Raw genomic sequence first — 18,087 nt, 5'->3', positions numbered from 1 at the left:
AAATCAAAAATTTTATCATCTTTTTCTCTTTATTTTTATTTTTGTGTGTGTGTAGAACTTACTTGTCATTAAATTTACAAACTTACCAGCAAGTTCTTATCTTCCTAGCATAATCATTAAAAAGATTCCTTATGTCTTCTTGGTAGTGTGCTAAAGGAGAAATGGTTTCTGTGATTATTACAGACTCTAATGTAGAAAATAAACAAATAAAACATAGTTTTCTCCCGTTAGCTACCTACACCTTCAGGTATAATTTTATGTGCTTGATACATGGAAACAAATTGCAAGCTTTATGAGTATAACCATTTTTTAAAGTTTTTCTTAAGAAAAAAACATAATGTTTTTCAAGTTGTAAATCATAACATTCAGAATACTCTTTTGAAGCATTAAAACTATTTTTTGTTGAGACCAATAAAAATTTTTACCAAAAGAAACAAATATTATGGGTTTTAATGATACATTTTTAACTACAGAGGAGGAAATATTTCTTTTTGCTAATACTACCCTCTAGTGGAATAATGGGCAACAGAAAAGAGCATGGTTTTGGAGTCCTGAGCATGTCCTTAATTTACTGCACAGGAGAACATTTGCACAGAAGCCGAAATATATAGATTTTTGTTCAGGTGTCCCTGAGCATAAATATAGTGAACTATTGATTATGCTTGTTGGAATTGCATTTCAATACATTTCTCCTCTTGAAATAATGCATTGTGGAAAAACTATATGCAACTAGCTGCATTTGTAGCCACAATGAAAGATTATAACCCAAAAGTATGTACAACGTGCCATAAAAAGAAATATTAGTACAATAACTACATTAATTTATTCTTCATCCTGTCAATAGGAAATAAAGGGGGAAGAGAACCAATCTTTTCATAGGATTCAGTCATTTACATTCTTAGGTGTGTGTCTAATTAGTTTGTGAATCCACTGTACATTCAAGTTAGAAGGTGAATCCAATGAATACTTCCCAAGCAAATAAAAAGTTCATCATATTCAACACTGTGAACAGCCATGTTGACATAATTGGAGAAGTATATACATTTTTTTTTGTTTCTGAAGAATCAAATTTTCCAAAAAGTACCTTGTGACATTAAGGTTTTAAATTTCCCCTGAGAGTGATAAAGAATAAAATTTTTAAGAACATAATGAGCTCATTGGAAACTCATGCATGGAAAAATTGCAATGTTGGGCTCCTTCCTTTCTAACCTTCAGAAGTTACAATTTAGGGGTGCTAAAGGATTTCCACACCCTTGGTTACCACATCCACTTATTAAGTTAATTGGCACTCTTGGAAAGAGCACGAAAAAGTGTGAATGCTATTGTTTTATATATTTACCCCCTGCATGGAGCCTCAAGATCAATACCCTTCACAGTCCTCATTATAGAGAACCAAAGCTTCTAGGTTTATTTACTTATTCAGATTCTAAAGTCCATAATTTATCGTAAAAATCTTTTTCATAGAAGAGATTGTGAATACTATATTTCAAAACAGAGGAAATGATATCTTTTATTTTTTCAGTTTTGTGTACAGTTCAAGTTCTCCTATTAGAATATGCAGGTTTATTCATATTGACTACTCAGAACTCAACTCTATGGTGAATATAAAAGGAAGGATTGTTTGATAGTAAGAAATAATTATTCTGACTTCTTTGCAAAAAGAGAAGTTTGCGATCTGTTAATTTATGTGTTTCCAGCTTAATACTGTACAGGAAAATTGTTGTGTCTAAGCAAATATCAAAGAATATGTAGAATTTTTTAATTTTGTTTTTACTAGCAAGTGAGAAAAAGGTGACTTGGAGGAGAAGAACAGATAATTGATAAATTTAGGTTTCAGTTCAAATATGTTTGCCCCACACTACCCAAAACATGATAGGTAAGGATTATTAAAATGTTATAAATAAATAAATCTGCTATATGAATAAGCATTATTTATTGACAAAAGATTATATACAATTATCTATAAAAGATAAAATGATTCAGAAAAAAATGGTCTTGCTTTCAGGGGACTTGATTTATTATTTTGGCCCTGACAGGTAGATTAATTCTGTCAAAGTTACTAGCCTATCTGCAGATCAGTATTTTTACTAGCCTAGTGGCAGTTAAGTGACACAAAGGCAGGGACATCTTTTTCTTGAGTCACAACAGTATCTTCAGTGCCTCGCACTGAAGTGCTAAATACCTGATGAAAGTGGGAAATACCTGATAACTATTTATTTAATGAACTTGACAATGCATGAGTAACAATGTACATATAGCGCCAAGTTGGAAAAATAAAATAAGATACATATAAATTGCTCTGAAAAAAATTCAGTAAATTAACATTGTTCTATGTGTATAAATATATCTAATCTTAAGTGTCATTATTTTAGTGCACTGCAGAGAAAATCTCCTTTTATCATGTAAAATGGCAACAAAGGATATTTCACAGTTTGAAATGTTCTAGTCATAGTATTATGCTAAGTATATAAAATAATTTACATTGCTACAAAAACATATAAAGAGCATTTAAAAAATCTTTTACTCCTGCTTCACAGAATGTAGCTTTTAAAGAAACTTGTTCTTATTTTCAAATGTTAAAATTTTACCTCTTACCATTAGAAGTTAGAAAAAAATTCAAGGGTCACGTCAGTCTCCGAAAGGCATGTTTTTGAGGGTGAAAGACTATTCCAGTGGAATGGCCTTCAGTTGATATCCACACATTAATATTGTATGAGAACTCTGGCAGTTTCCTCTGAGGTGCCAGTCTGAAGTGAGAGTAATGGAACTGAGAGGATGGAAGGCTGACAGTGGCAAATGAGTTGTGTGATATGAAGAGTGGGAGTCAATCTAGTAACTGTATCCCTAACCTGGTTTCAACTGAAGTACTAAACTCCTAATTGTGTTTTACAGGATATGAATGATTATCCTCCTGTCTTTAGTAAACGAATATACAAAGGGATGGTGGCTCCAGATGCAGTCAAGGGTACACCTATCACAACAGTTTATGCTGAAGATGCAGACCCTCCTGTAAGTAGAAGGCATTGATTAATATTATGAACTGTACTGAGAAAAATCCTTAATACTCATAAATGAGCGAATCACAAGACAGCAAAAGTAGTCTCTGTGAATTTCACCCTATTTATTCGTACATTTTATGCTCTTTTGCTTATTTCATCCACAGGTACAGAGCATATTTCACATGACTATTATTGAACCTAGACAATAAATAATATGCTTTTTGTTTTTCTAGAATGCACAATGTACTAATTACTAATTTATCTAACAATGATAAATATATATGAATTGTCTCCATTTGTAAGCTTCACTTAATCTGGATATGTTTTAAATTTATGTATTTTCCATTGTATGCATATATGACTATTTTGTTAGCAAACTCCAAATCAACATATCACATAAAACTTACATTGAATGTGTTTATTTTGGTAAGTTAAAAAGCTTAAGATTGCTTATAGTAAATAATTAACATTCTTTTATCATACAGAACTTTACTTTTTTGAGATATCCCAAATTATCTTTCAAGGCAAGGTTTTAATTAAAATATTATTATAGCAAGAGTGATAAAATACCATATAGAATTAATAGTATACATATAAAACAGCTTTCTATAAATACCTTGCTTTATAAATATTAATTATTATCCTGATGATTTAAATTTTTCTTTGCATGGGCTCACACTGTAAGTTGGTGGCTGATAAATTTTAGAAAAATACAAATAAAGTTAAATGAACTATTTTAGAAGAGTAAGAAAATAAAATCCTGAAACTTATAAGTGATTTAGAAGTTCTGTTTTCTATTGCTAATATAAATAGTATTTCTTTTAATGCTTGTATTTAATTAAAAGTGAATGGCCATCATAACATTTTTCAGCTTCAATTTGGACAAGTCTTATAAACTCTATTGTGACTATAAGGAATCAAAATATACGAATGTTAACATGAAAGTGATGGGCTTTGATTCAGAAGCTCCTTTTCTTAAGTGTGTTAAAATGTCTTTGAAACTGCTTTATTGTGCTTTGGGATATATGATAGGCAAAAATTCCATAGACTTGAACCCATCAATAAAGATGGCGAATGTGAAACTGGCAATTTTTCTGTTTTTTAAGTACATTGTAACATGTACAATTACTTTGAAATTAGGAATATGTATTCAGTTTTATTCAACATATGTGTTTTTAGCACCAACTATATACTGGTCATTGTGGTAACCAGTTTTTGCTCTCAAGAAACTGAAAATTTTATAGAAAAGACAGAATTGCAAATATGCAAACCATAAAACTCTGTAATAAATGAGTGTAAGCAAACACAATACTAACATACATTTTAAAAACAGTTTTCATCAGCACAGAATTTAATATAGAGTTTAACGGCGTTAATGATGAGAGACTAAAAGTAGCGCTATTTTTCACCTACATGGGACAGACCTGAAAGTCTTTGTATAGACAGTAAATTTCTTACTTCCCTTTTGGTAGTAATGACTGTGGTGCCTGGTTTGACATTCAGAGCACATCCACCAAGGTGCGAAAAGTTGTCTTGGTCTGTTGTCTGTTCTATAAAGAAGATAAATTACTTATTGTAAGTATTTATCTAAAGAGAAAGCTCTGTTTTTACACCTTGAAGCTCTTTTAAATAAAATTGCCAGATTTAAATTTCATATTTCTTTGGAAAAGGTTTTCAGTTTTGCATTCCCAGTAGTAATTTTTAGCATTTAATAATTGATGTTGGCCTTTCATTAGATAAAAAGTGGATGCCAGTCATTCAGTTGAAAAACTGAATATATTTATTTCAGTTATTGAGTATATATTTATCAGACTCAGTTTTGGCCCTTGAAACACCAACAATCTTTTGATATAGCTATGATCAGAATTGAGTTTTTGAATCATTGCTGCAAATTGGGACCCTTAAGTGAGCATAGTTGCAATTTGGTTGCACCTACACGAATCCTAAATAAAAGCTCAATTCCATGAGCATTTTTGAAATTACTACATTACATAATTACTTTTTTTAAATGTTATGCTTGATTTTTACCCTTATTTTATGTTGGTACCATAAAGACAGAATAATTATTATTCAGATAGGCTTGTCAAGTGTTTTCTACTCTGTTACTGTTATAAATGTTTATTAATTAGAAGAAAATAGTTTCAATTTCATATTCTTCTGGGATCCTATGCCACTAACTGGGGCTGTAAGTGGCTGTAAGTATCTATCTTAACACTGTAGGTTTATTTAATAGTCTCTTTTCCAAACTAGAATGTAAGGTCCTTGAGGACAGGAATCAAAACTTATTTCAGTTTGTATTCTTATGTCTAACTCTAAGCCTGGTACTTACTGGTCTGCCAGGAAACATTTGTTGAATAATTGAATAGGTGAATAAACAAATGGCTATTCTGTATTTTTCAGGATTGACAAAATGTGCCAGATTTTCAGAAATTTAATTTTATATTACCGTAGAAAAAATTCTTAATATCTCCAAGACTTAGTTTGGCCATTTAAGGGCCATGAGAATTAAATGATTGATGTATATACATGCTCAACCAGGTTTCTGTCCCCGCATATATTAGGTATTACTATTATTAAGCAATAATAATTTTCATTTCTAGAGGTTGGCCACATCGTTTTCAAGGTATCCTGTTTCTTTTGAATGAAGTGAGAACCACTCATTTTAAACTATAAAATGACAACACCATAACTTTTTGAAATATCAGAGAAACTGGAAAAACTCTGAAAGCCAGAGAGAGCATTATTGTTGAATACAAATTAAGAATTATAAAATACATGTTTTGCAAAGCTGAAGTGTTCCAGAGGGAGGAAAAACGTATTCCAGGAACTTTTCCCCCTACTGAATTAAAGCTGAGAGGATCTCTTTTTTCTACCTTGCTTTCGTGACAGCGTTGACATTATGTAGTTCACATGAGACATGAATAGTGAATGACTGATCATTTTGGAAATTAAAAATGGCTAACCTTTATTTCTTTTCACCAGAGATGTCTCATTCCCAAATTTGACAAAACAAAACTGCAGGTGTAATGTTTATTTGCATAGTTTTTTTCTTTTTGAAACTGCATTTATGAGGAGATTTTGGGGAACAGGGTTAAATTGTGACAGAATAGTGTCCTTTGTGAGTATGCGAACATGGAATAATTGGGATAAATAAATAGGGTTTATGTTTCATCTTCACTTCATCTCCAAGAAGTGAAGCATTATTTGTACCATTCCTTATATTTTATATATTTTAGGAATTTATAAGGTTCTTGTTTAAAGTAAGGTATTAATTGGAATATGTTTAATATTGTCTCTGAAATTGGTGGGTTCTTGGTCTCACTGACTTCAAGAATGAAGCCACAGACCCTCACGGTGAGTGTTACAGTTCTTGAAGATGGTGTGTCCAGAGTTTGTTCCTTCTGATTTTTGGATGTGTTTGGAGTTTCTTCCTTCTGGTGGGTTCGTGGTCTCGCTGGCTTCAGGAGTGAAGCTGCAGACCTTCGCAGTGAGTCTTACAGCTCTTAAGGCAGCACGTCTGGAGTTGTTCGTTCTACCCGTCTGGAGTTGTTCATTTCTCCTGGTGGGTTCATGGTCTCGCTGGCCTCAGGAGTGAAGCTGCAGACCTTTGCTGTGAGTGTTACAGCTAATAAAGGCAGTGTGGACCCAAAGAGTGAGCAGCAGCAAGATGTATTGCAAAGAGTAAAAGGACAAAGCTTCCGCAGTGTGGAAAGGCACCCAAGCAGGTTGCCGCTGCTGGCTTGGGCAGCCTGCTTTTATTCCCTTATCTGACCCCACCCACATCCTGCTGATTGGCCCATTTTACAGAGAGCTGATTGGTCTATTTTACAGAGAGCTGATTGGTCCGTTTTACAGAGAGCTGATTGGTCCATTTTGACAGGGTGCTGATTGGTGCATTTACAATCCCTGAGCTAGACACAGAGTGCCAATTGGTGTATTTACAATCCTCTAGCTAGACGTAAAAGTTTTCCAAGTCCCCACTAGATGAGCTAGACACAGATCACTGATTGGTGCATTTACAAACCTTGAGCTAGACACAGGGTGCTGATTGGTGTGTTTACAAACCTTGAGCTAGACACAGAGTACTGATTGGTGTGTTTACAAACCTTGAGCTAGACACAGAGCACTGATTGGTGCATTTACAATCCTTTAGCTAGACACAAAAGTTCTCTAAGTCCCCACTAGATGAGCTAGACACAAAAGTTCTCCAAGTCCCCACTAGATGAGCTAGACACAGAGCACTGATTGGTGTGTTTACAAACCTTGAGCTAGACACAGGATGCTGATTGGTGCATTTACAAACTTGAGCTAGACACAGAGCACTGATTGGTGCATTTACAATCCTTTAGCTAGACATAAAAGTTCTCCAAGTCTCCACCAGATTAGCTAGATACAGAGTGCTGATTGGTGCATCCACAAAGCCCGAGCTAGACAGAGTGCTGATTGGTGCATATACAATCCTCTGGCTAGACATAAAAGTTCTCCAAGTCCCCACCAGATTTGCTAGATACAGAGTGCTGATTGATGCATCCACGAACCCCAAGCTAGACACACAGTGCTGATTGGCACATGTACAATCCTCCAGCTGACATAAAAGTTCTCCAAGTCCCCACCCGACTCAGGAGCCCAGCTGGCTTTGGCTAGCGGATCCCGCATCAGGGCCACAGGCAGAGCTGCCTGCCAGTCCCATGCCACGCACTTGCACTCCTCAGCCCTTGGGCAGTCGATGGGACCAGGCGCCGTGGAGCAGGGGGCAGTGCCCCATTTGGGAGGCTTGGGCTGCATGGGAGCCCACGGGAGGGGGCGGGGTTCAGTCATGGTGGGCTGCAGGTCCCAAGCCCTGCCCCATGGGGAGACAGCTGAGGCCCAGCAAGAATTCGAGTGCAGCGCGGGCAAGCCGGCAGTGCTGGGGGACCCAGTGCACCCTCCGCAGCTGCTGGCCCGGGTGCTAAGCCCCTCACTGTCCAGGCCAGCGGCACCGGATGGCCCGCCGAGCCCACACCCACCCGGAACTTGTGCTAGCCCGCAAGTGCTGTGTGCAGCCCCAGTTCCCGCCCGCACCTCTCCCTCCTCACCTCCCCGCAAGCAGAGGGAGCTGTCTCCAACCTCGGCCAGCCCAGAGAGGGGCTCCCACAGTGCGGCGGCAGGCTGAATGGCTCCTCAAGCATGCCCAGAGCAGACACTGAGAGCGAGCGAGGGCCGCCAGCACGTTGTCACCTCTCAATATGAGCAATTTTGACCAACTTTCTTATATATATATATATATAACATTGTGAGAATTATGTAAACTTTTAAGATTTCTTTTTTCAGGCTTTAATACTGATTTATGAAATGCATATGCTCCATAAAAATTCTTGCAATTTTTAATAGTTATGGACTTTAAAATCAGTTCCCAGATACTTAGTATTCTCACTATACTTTTTCAGAAAGTATATATATAAAGAGAAAATCATTACAACTGTGAAGTATTTTATTTCCCTCTGTTGAGATTTTGAGAGCTATTGTAGCCTTTCACAGCTTAGAAGAACCTGAGGAATTATTTGCAAAGGGATTTTAACACCCATCTGTCATTCAAGGGTACTTTTGTTGATCTCTAGAGAATGAGAAAAGATGGCCAGTTCTTCTTTTCTATAATGTATATCTGTGTTTTATTAAAATGTCATGATGTTACCAAACATGTTATGTAATTATGGACATTTCCCAATGCTTAACCCTCCAAATAGTCATTCTATTACAATCTATTAGCGGAGGGTGTTAACAGTAGAAAGAAGTAACAGTCATCTTCATCTGTAATTTGCTGCTTGCTTGCTTTGTGTGCAATAGTTAAAACTATTCAGGACCAAGAGTGTTATAAAATTGTATTTTTCCTTCCAGATAATATAGTTTTTTGGTATCATTTTCAATTGATATCACTACTGATCTATTTTTCAAGACTCACCACATACTGGCTTGTGTTGTTAGTCTGTATTGATTTAGGTTATTGCTAACAATGTAGCAGAAACTCTGATTTTTAAGATCAGCAGCTACTAACTATGCTTTCTCACCCAGGAGCATGAGGAGGGAATATACACAGCTCAGTGTTGTTGTTGCTTTTTTTTCCCCTTAACATCAAAGCTGTTAGGGAAATAATCAAGAACTACTTTTTTTTTTTGAGATGGAGTCTCACTCTGTTGCCCAGGCTGGAGTGCAGTGGCGCGATCTCGGCTCACTGCAAGCTCCGCCTCCCGGGTTCAGGCCATTCTCCTGCCTCAGCCTCTCCGAGTAGCTGGGACTACAGGCACCCGCCACCACGCCCGGCTAATTTTTTGTATTTTTAGTAGAGACGGAGTTTCACCGTGGTCTCGATCTCCTGACCTCGTGATCCGCCCGCCTCGGCCTCCCAAAGTGCTGGGATTACAAGCGTGAGCCACCGCGCCCGGCCAAGAACTACTTTTACTGTGAACGTCAGCTTGGGAAAATTGACATGATATAGTCCCAGCCTGACTCCCATTGGTCTCAAATACTTAATTAGAAAGAAGGTACACCATGAAACAGTTGGGGCTTGATCTTTAAAACGACAATGGAATATAATTAGATTTGAAAGTGTAAACGGGTATTAAAGGGAAGGCTTAGTGAAAAATGATTATATTATTAATAATACTTGAAATTCATATTAGAATTAACAATTCAGATGTAAATAATTCTCTTTTAGTTTAGAAATTGTCATACTTGCCAGAGCTAAAGGGGCATTTTCTTTTGTTATAAATGGAAATGTGCATGAAATTTGTTTGTTTCAACCTTTACAAAAATTTCCTTCAGATCCCATAATGTGTTACTAAATAAAACTAAAATCTAGCCTGAAAAATCTCCGTACTCACATACTTAGCAGGTAAACAGACTAAAAGCCTAACTTTAGTAATATGTTGCCCTGTAACAACAGCTTAGTCTCAGCCAATCCCAGTAGGTATACTTTAACCACTCATAAGTGGCTGTTTAAACTTTGTTTAAGTAAGGGAAATGTTGAGCTGTAACAAATCCAGCTGTTTCTGTATCTCAGTTTTGGTTTTTGCACATCACATTTTTTTCCTATAGATGTTTGACCTTGTGACAGTGCCAAAGTCTCTCTGAATTTTCTTTGATTCTAGGGGCTGATTTGCAAATCATTTTTTTTCTTTTCTCAATTAAACTCTTAAATTTGTCTAAAGTTTTTCTTTTAACAGTATCAATAATTTACATATTTGGGGAGTGGGGAATAAGAATATACCTCACAGGACCTGGGTCCCAATATACTTTAAATAAGACAGGCTTCCAAGAAAATTGAGTGAAATATAATAGGCTTTCTCTGGGACTGGCCCACAGACCTCCCTTATGGCTTAAATGATATTCTTTATCCTGAATGTCTTGCCAGGGTAAATGGAAACAGACCCTCTGGAAGGGTGTCTTGGCTTCTCATGACCTGGATTCTTGGCCTTAATACCCTCTAAGTTAAGCCAGTCGTAATTCCTGGTCTTATCTTTGTCCTCTTTGCAATTTGCTCATTTTCTTGCATGGTGGCTATGTTTGGACGGTAGCCCTACAATCAAACACAGACATAACACAGCCTAGAGACTGTGTCACGCAGCCTGACACATGAGGTCAATTTTAGGACAAATTAAATTTTAAATGATTTCAAAACATCTGAGTGCAACTATCTATAGAACGAGAAAAATTGGCACCCACACCCTCCCCCATCCCCTCAGCCTCAGGTGTGGAGGATGGAGGCTGAAGGAGCTGTACCATGGGGCTGGCAGAAACCTTATCTGTTGCCCATTATCAAACCAAGGAATACATGAAACCTAACGCTGAGAGGAGGCTAGAGGCAGATGGCAGTGTGAGGCTAAGGTTGCCTCCACACAGATCAGCAACTCCATGAGGAGGACCCTAGATGATAGGTATTGAGTTGCCGCAGCTGCTTTGATCTGATGCGGGGATGATGTGGTTGCATTTAAAGAACCTGGGATGGATCAGGCAGAAAATATCAGACTAAGAGCTTAAAAAATAAATGTGAACACAAGAGTTACCTGAATTGAGGTTCAAACTCTGAGAGTGAATCCATTCTCCAAGAATGAAAACATAATCAGATAAGAGAAAAACCTGGAAATAGACTCTCAGAATTTGGGGATACGTCAAGGACTGATTAGTGGAAAGAGCCAGAGAAATTAAAGACTGACAAGATGGAAGGGAAATCTGCTAGTGATGTGGTACAGGTGAAAAGAAGTTTTCAATGGAGAGAAGGAAATGAATGGTGAAAAACTTTGCAGACAGGGCAAGGACAATGAAATTTAAATGAAGGACCAGAGTTCTGTTGATTAAGAACCCATGGGCGGCCTTCATCGTAAATTGGCCTCTGGTCTCCTGATGCTGCCTTCTTACTCTTTTAATTTTCATGTGTCTGAGTCATCTGGGGATATGACATTTATTTATGACTCACCTTTTTGTTTTTAACTCTGTAAGTTTATTTTCATTATATTTTCTTTGAAGAATTAGTCACATACATTTTATTTAAAAATAATTTATGGTGCCTTAATTATATTTCCTAGGCATTTTTACAACAGCTATTTATATTTTCCATATTTAAACCTAGGTATGATGTGCAACACTCCTTTTATATTCTGACCCATCCACTCTTAAGCTCTTCATTTGCTGCATCTCTTAGTTTATTTATGTCTTCAATTTATTGAGGATATACACTTTGTAAGTTCTTATATGACACTTTTTTTTTGCTTATACTTATGAAACTTGAAAGACTACTAGAGTCTTGGGTCAAAAATTTTTCCCTTTAAAGCTATATAGACGATATTTCACTATTTTTTTATTATTTAATAAATTATAAAGTGTGAAGCTAAATTAATTTTTCTTCATTTTTAGATATTTTAGCTTTATCTGCTTATAAAAATCTCCATTTTTATATTAAAGTTTTTTACTAGTATATATTTAGATATTCTTTTCTTTGTATGAATTGTGTCTGGTGTATGATGGCCCCTCTTATGCAAATTTATATAGTTTATCAGCTCAATAAAATTTTAAATGGTTTCAAGCGTGTGGGCTCAGCAGCAAGAATGTCTGGTTTCAACTTCAAAAACTCCCACTGACTAGCGCTGTGGCCTTGGTCAAGTCACTTAATTCACTGTAACCCTCAGTTCTGGCATCTGGAAAATGAGAACAAAAATAGCACAATTAAAACTTTATGCCTTTGAACAGCCACTCCCTATTTCCCCTTTCCCTTAGCCCCTGACAACCACCTCTGCTTCTCTGAGTTTGACTATTTTAGAAATCTCATGTAAATGCCATCATGCGGTATTGGTCCTATGACTGGCTTAGTTCACTTACCATAATCTCCTCAAGATTCGTGCACATTGTTACAAATGGCAGTACTTTCTTCTTTTTAAAGCTGAGTAATGTTCACTTGTATGCATATACCACATTTTCTTTATCCACTCATCCATCAATGAACATTTAGGCTGTTTCTACATCTTAGATATTCTGAATAATGCTTCAGTACACATGGGAGTACAGATAGATATCTCTTAAAGATCCTGATTTCAAATCTTTTCAATAAATTCCCAGAAGTGGAACTACTGGATCATATGGTAGTTATATTTGTAATTTTTGGAGGAAACCCCATACTGTTTCTCATATTGACAGTGCCATTTTACATTTCCACCAACAATGCACACGTGTAGCAATTTCTTCACATTCTTGCTAACTTTAAAAAAAATTTTTTTAAATAGCAGCCATCCTACAAAGCATGAGGTGATATCTGATTGTAGTTTTGACTTTTATTTCCGTGATGACTAATGATGTTGAGCACATTTTTATGTACTGTTGGCCATTTGTATGTCGTGTGTGTGTTTTTTTTTTGAAAAAGTGTTTATTCAAATCCTTTACCCATGTCTAAATTGAGTGATGTTTTGTTTGTTTTTCTGGTATTGTTCTAAGGATCTGCTTTCCAAAATTGTGACTGTAGTTAACAATACTGTGTGATATACTTAAAAAATTGTTTAGATAATATATTTCATGTGTTCTAATAACAAAAGAAATACTTTATAGGGTTGCTGTGAGGTTGGAATGATGTCATTTATGTGGAACAGTTGGTGCCTACTACATAGTAAATAATATATATTAACTATCTTTTTTATGTTTACTCTGACCTTTTTTATGCTTTATGTCTATGAGATCTGTCATCCATAGTTGTATTTTGTGATCTGCTTCCTTCTCTTTGTGCTTTTCCTCTGCATTCTGGAAAATCTTGTAAAGGTCAGAGGTCCAGGTACCTGAGCATAAGTTGTAGAGAAGAAGGGGGTGGCATAAGGTACTGGGGAGTCAGAAAGGTGCTGTGCCTCTGAAACATGACCGTGACAATTTTTTCCCTGCATGATCTTTTCTTGGGGTGTGTTTATAATCTAAGGACTGGACATGAGTATTCTGTTTCGAAGTTTCCCTTTGACTAGACTACCATTGTGGCTAAATGCTACAGCTTGTTTGGCTTCACACCTAGCTGTTCCACTCACCATGATAATGCAGAGCCTGCCACCCCATCCTCCCTCCAACCTCAAGCCATCTTTACTACAGAGTCAAATAATTTAAAAGCATTCAAGACAATGCCATTGTCAGGAACATTATCTGTCATATTGTGAACTTTCTAGCATATCCGAGAGATTGCTATACAACTGTGATCATTAGTTAGTGTGAAGTACCCTGTGAACTTCTGGCATGGCAGGATTTGATTAACACATAGCAAAAAGAATGAAGTGTAAGAACTGAGTGCTCAGTGAAAATAGAAAAAGAAAGCAATACCATTACATAAAGTTTTTTTTTTTTTTTAAGCACACAGTAGCATCTACAGGTTTTCCTACAAAAATAATTCTTAGTAAACAACACCAAAATCTCACTGTTCTACAATAGCAAAGATCAATAATTTTATTTATGTGTCTGTGAGGCAGCTAAGAGTTGGCTGACTTTGGCTGGGCTCATGTCTATTCCACATATCTCCTTCTGCAGGGACACATGGCTAACCAGGCCTGCTTTTCACGTGGTGAGAACAGAATCCCAAGAGAACTTGCCTAACCACATGATGACATGTTAAGACTGCTCCCATGTCACAGTTCTTCATTTCAGTTGACCAAAGCAAGTCACATGGCCTAGCCCAAAAAATCAGTAGAATAGGAAGTGGAAGAAAGGGGAGGGGATATTTGCTAAACTATAATACAATGTACCATAAATGGTCTAGTTAAAAGATACTCCTTAAATGTATTAAAAAGGTTGCCGGCCAGGCGCGGTGGCTCACGCTTGTAATCCCAGCACTTTGGGAGGCCGAGGCAGGCGGATCACGAGGTCAGGAGATCGAGACCACGGTGAAACCCCGTCTCTACTAAAAATACAAAAAAAAATTAGCCGGGCATGGTGGCGGGCACCTGTAGTCCCAGCTACTCGGAGAGGCTGAGGCAGGAGAATGGCGTGAACCCGGGAGGCAGAGCTTGCAGTGAGCTGAGATTGCGCCACTGCACTCCAGCCTGGGAGACAGAGCGAGACTCTGTCTCAAAAAAAAAAAAAAAAAAAAAAAAAAAGGTTGCCATTGGTGGCAAAGAGAGATAGGAAAAAGAGGTATGAGAATAAAAGGAGAGAAAGAAATGAATAAACAAATATGCCTTGGAGATCCATCAATGATAATGTTTCATAAACTATAGGTTATATTTAACTCAAATCTGTGCCCTTGAGATCCAAACACAATAAAAATTCCTCAAGATTTACTATGTGTTTGTGCATTGAATATTATTTAAAGAGATTCTATTATATAAGAGATGCTAGATTAAGCAATAAGGGAAAACTGTCATGGTTCCAAGCCTCAGTATTTCAAACTTAAAAGGATAAAAGTTAAAAAGTTAATCAAGTAAGGCTGGGCGCAGTGGCTCACGCCTGTAATCCCAGCACTTTGGGAGGCCAAGGTGGGCAGATCACGAGGTCAGGAGATCAAGACCATCCTGGCTAACCTGGTGAAACCCCATCTCTACTAAAATATACAAAAAATTAGCCAAGCATGGTGGTGGGCGCCTGTAGTCCCAGTTACTTGGGAGGCTGAGGCAGGAGAATGGCGTGAACCCAGGAGGTGGAACTTGCAGTGAGCAGAGATTGCACCACTGCACTCCAGCCTGGGGGACAGAGCGAGACTCTGCCTCAAAAAAAAAAAAAAAAAAAAAAAAAAAGACAAGAAAAAAAAAAAGTACTTCGAAATGTTTAGGGTTCTGTGAAACCAGATAAGAGGGAGCATGATTGTATCTAGAGAGTCAAGGAAGGTTCTAGAAGTGATTCTGAGCTGAGGTCTGAAGATAAAGTCATGTAACAAAAGAATCAGGCCCTGTAGTATGCGGAAGAACAGTAAGTTTCAAAAACCAAGCCCATTTTTTTTTCAGGAGGATGGAGAGGGAAACCTAAGTCGGATCCTGCTTAGTCTGGTAGATTGTGAAGACAGCATTAAGAATTTAAGCCATAGAATATAGAGTCACTAATTACTAGCTCAGATAAGGTTCATCTCTAAGTTCCTTTTGCTACATGAATTTTTTGTGTTAGGAAAGTCTGAAGGTGTGCCAAATGTCAACTTCATAAACTTAACAACTGTGTTTAAATAAATGAATTTTACAAGGAATGTGTTGTTTGATACCTTTAAGGGTCGAGTTATGTTTACCTTTGAAAAGCACAGTTCCCAAAACATTTAGTGGTAAATAGCCTTAAAGCAAATATTGTGTCAATATCCTATCTGTAGAAACTGAACTATACAAACACCTTATATTAAGTGTCAAACTGCATAAGGAACTTGCCAACATGTTGTCAAAACATATTGGTCATTCCAGGTGTTAAAAATAGGGAAGAGGGAGGAAGAAGTAAAAAAAGCAGAGGACTTTCTCAGTGGTTACATGAAGAGTTTCACCTGCTGTTTTTTTTTTTTTCTCTTTTGTCCTTTAAGGATACCTTGACATCCAGTTAAATTCACTAAAATATGACTAAGTGACATGCCTGCAATATATATATATATATATATACATATATTTGTGTGTATATATATATCTATATACATACATATATATATATGTGTGTGTCTGTGTACATATATATATATATATATGTATACACACACACACACACACACAAACCACTTTATAGTAATTCCTGATGTTAAATCATACTTGGGAGATTTTGTGAATTGTACTGTTACAAAATAAATCAGAGTAGTTGCCTCAAAGACTTTGGGAAAAAGAATTTTGGAAACCATGTTGGGGTAAAATTTTTGTGTTCTTGAAAACAAATTACTTAATGTTTGTTTTTAATGATAATAATAAGTTTAGTATTCCCTGATACAATGTGATTGCTATAATTATGAAGAAATTATGAAGAAAACAATGTGAGCCTGAATAAGTAATTTCTTGATAATTATGTGTTTAAGAAAAATGACTAAATCAAGATTTCCCCTGATATTAAGAACCTAATTATTTTGATCCATTATATTCTCATTGAAATTGCCTAAGTTTTCAAGTTTGAAACATCTTTCATACAGGTATGCAATTACATCCTGTAGTAATTAATTGTATTCTCATGATAACTAAGTTGAAACATATTGTGTTTAACACACACTATAAGAATAGAAATCAAAAGTAGAAAATGTGCTGAATAATGAAGAAAATTATTGAAATCTTATTATTCTATTTTCTTGGTGTAGATTTACATTTATTCTGTCATATTAATTATTCTCACCCTATTATTGTGTAGAATTATATCACATTTTGATTTTAAAAATCTAATGTGAGCATCACCAATGCAAGATTTGTCTGCCATGTGTTATTCATGTTAATACAGATATGAATAAATATGCATACTCATAATTATTGAATTTTACACATTTCAAATTTATCAGATAAAAGGACATCACAAAGCTTATATCATTTGTTACATATTTTGGAAACCACATAATATTTAAATAAGTTACATACTACCCCCAATCATATTTAGAAATATGTCTAAATCATGAACCAAAAAAAAATTGATTCCTTTATAATAGATGTCATAAATCATGTTCTTCCTGAGTGCCCTTAGGTTTGGTGAACATCTCTAGAGTATATGAAAATTATTGACTAATGTCACTAGTTTTTTGTTTAACTCATAAAAATTATATTGTACAGCAGTTAATTAACTTCTTTAAACCTTGTAATCATATAGGAATAAGAAGACCTATTTTGCTGGATTATTGTTTGGGCTTGATGGAGAATGACACACTTAGCTTATGTGAAGCACATTGATGTTAGTTAATTTTTCCTCCTCTTTCTCCTCACTTCCAGAGTGATGGAAAAACACAACTTTGCCTCTAGTTTGGTACAGTGCTTACATCCTCATCAACTGTAAACTTTAGGATATTAATACCTAAACTCTTGAAGTAATTCTGATGTCATCCATGGCATTGTAATATTTGAGAAGAAAGTTTTCATGAAAATATGCTGATAGGGCCTTTAGAATCCCACACATTTTTAAAATATACATATTTTAATAATGTTCTTAACAAAAATTAGGAAGACTTTTTGGTTAAAAGACAGCTTTAATTTTTGTGACTTCCTACTGATATATGTCTACTTTTACCCCTTGTTCAAAATCCTAATAAAATTAAATTTTTTTTTTTTTTTTTTTTTTTTTTTTTTTTGAGTTGGAGTCTTACTCTGTCACCCAGGCTGGTGTGTAGTGGTGTGATCTCGGTTCACTGCAACCTCCAGCCCCAGAGTTCTAGCAATTCTCCTACCTCAGCCTCTCAAGTAGCTTGGATTACAGGTGCCTGCCACAATGCCAGGCTAAATTTTTTGTATTTGTAGTAGAGATGGAGTTTCACCATGTTGGCCAGGCTGGTGTTGAACTCTTGACCTCAGGTGATCCACACACCTCAGCCTCCCAAAGTGCTGGGATTACAGGCGTGAGCCACTGCACCTGGCCTAGTTTATCATTTTAATACTCAAATGATATACTAAATTAGACTCTACATGTAACCCAATTACTATACGCTCTATGAAGTAAATACATTTTATATGTTTTGTGA

At 36.1% G+C, this 18,087-nt stretch overlaps 1 protein-coding gene across 2 annotated transcripts in view; it reads left to right on the top strand.

Annotated features, from left to right (window-relative positions):
• Positions 1-18,087, top strand: part of PCDH15 (protocadherin related 15) — a 1,777,335-nt gene that overhangs the window by 1,572,853 nt on the left and 186,395 nt on the right. For both annotated transcript variants that reach the window (XM_058436255.1, XM_058436254.1), the window contains one exon: positions 2,893-3,009. In XM_058436255.1, the coding sequence (XP_058292238.1) occupies positions 2,893-3,009 (117 nt within the window). The remainder of the gene's footprint in view (positions 1-2,892; positions 3,010-18,087) is intronic.

This window comes from Hylobates moloch, unplaced genomic scaffold (assembly GCF_009828535.3).
Source record: "Hylobates moloch isolate HMO894 unplaced genomic scaffold, HMol_V3 SCAFFOLD_3, whole genome shotgun sequence".
Taxonomy (NCBI): Eukaryota; Metazoa; Chordata; class Mammalia; order Primates; family Hylobatidae; genus Hylobates; species Hylobates moloch.
The sequence above is the reverse complement of the archived record's forward strand: the minus strand, read 5'-3'. Positions and strand labels throughout refer to the sequence as shown.